General features: G+C 41.9%; 1 protein-coding gene across 1 annotated transcript in view; it reads right to left on the bottom strand.

Annotated features, from left to right (window-relative positions):
• LOC119581611 (27 kDa glycoprotein-like) overlaps nt 1-838 on the bottom strand; it is a gene marked incomplete in the record, with an annotated part of 6,714 nt that continues 5,876 nt past the window's right edge. The window contains 2 exon segments of the mRNA XM_037929725.1: nt 1-459; nt 574-727. Of these exon segments, the coding sequence (XP_037785653.1) occupies nt 237-459; nt 574-727 (377 nt within the window).

Below are 838 nucleotides of genomic sequence, written 5' to 3'. Positions count from 1 at the left end.
TCTGCTTATGGGGATTCATTTTCTAAAGAAAAATATCTTCCTACACATCGTGATCACAGCCTCGGCAATTTCTACAGTAACTCAAAACTGTAATTAACAGGACTAAGTACATCTCTAATTCTTTTTATGTATATCATTTAGGAGCTCCCCACAATCTCATGAAATCTGGAGGGGAAATTTGTATCCAGGATAGAGCATCAATTCCATCGCACTCAACTGTACTCATTCTGTCTCCCTTAGAGCAGGATGTTGGCTGCAGTGAGTGCCGCGGCCATGAGAGTGAGTGTGTCCGAGAGGAGATACTGCGACTGCGATGCTACGGTTTCTGCTCCACTTGTCTGCCAACACGGTGTCACCTTCAGCACTTGGATTATGAGGGAGTCCAGGATATTGGCTGGTGTGGGGTCTTCGCATTTCTCAGTGTGCTTCACAACACACTGATGCATGGCGTTTAATTTCCTGGAAGATTGATAAATGAATATTATCAATATGGTAAAAAGAAAAAAAAATGAAGAAAAGGAAAACATTTACTTTTACAAAATCATGGGAAGTAATAAAAGGCCTCATACTTACTTGCAGTTTGCCTCGTTTATTGTGAAAGTTTGCGGGGATATTAAACTCATGTCTTCTTCTGCGTCCTTTATCTCCGGTACTTTCTCTTCCACACACTCCCTAATGTTGTCTTTCTGACTACGGAGACATTCTTCGCCTTCCTCTGCCATGAACACTGTGGAGAAACAGTTTTTATTTTAGGTTTAGGTGCAACATCTCAGGAAGTGCCTTGTCTTCGTCTCTGTCTCTGCTTCTGAGTTCCTACGCTCTATATATCTTTGCCTGA

Source organism: Penaeus monodon, chromosome 15 (assembly GCF_015228065.2).
Source record: "Penaeus monodon isolate SGIC_2016 chromosome 15, NSTDA_Pmon_1, whole genome shotgun sequence".
Taxonomy (NCBI): domain Eukaryota; kingdom Metazoa; phylum Arthropoda; class Malacostraca; order Decapoda; family Penaeidae; genus Penaeus; species Penaeus monodon.
Note: the sequence above shows the minus strand (reverse complement) of the source record. Positions and strands in the feature narration are given on the sequence as shown.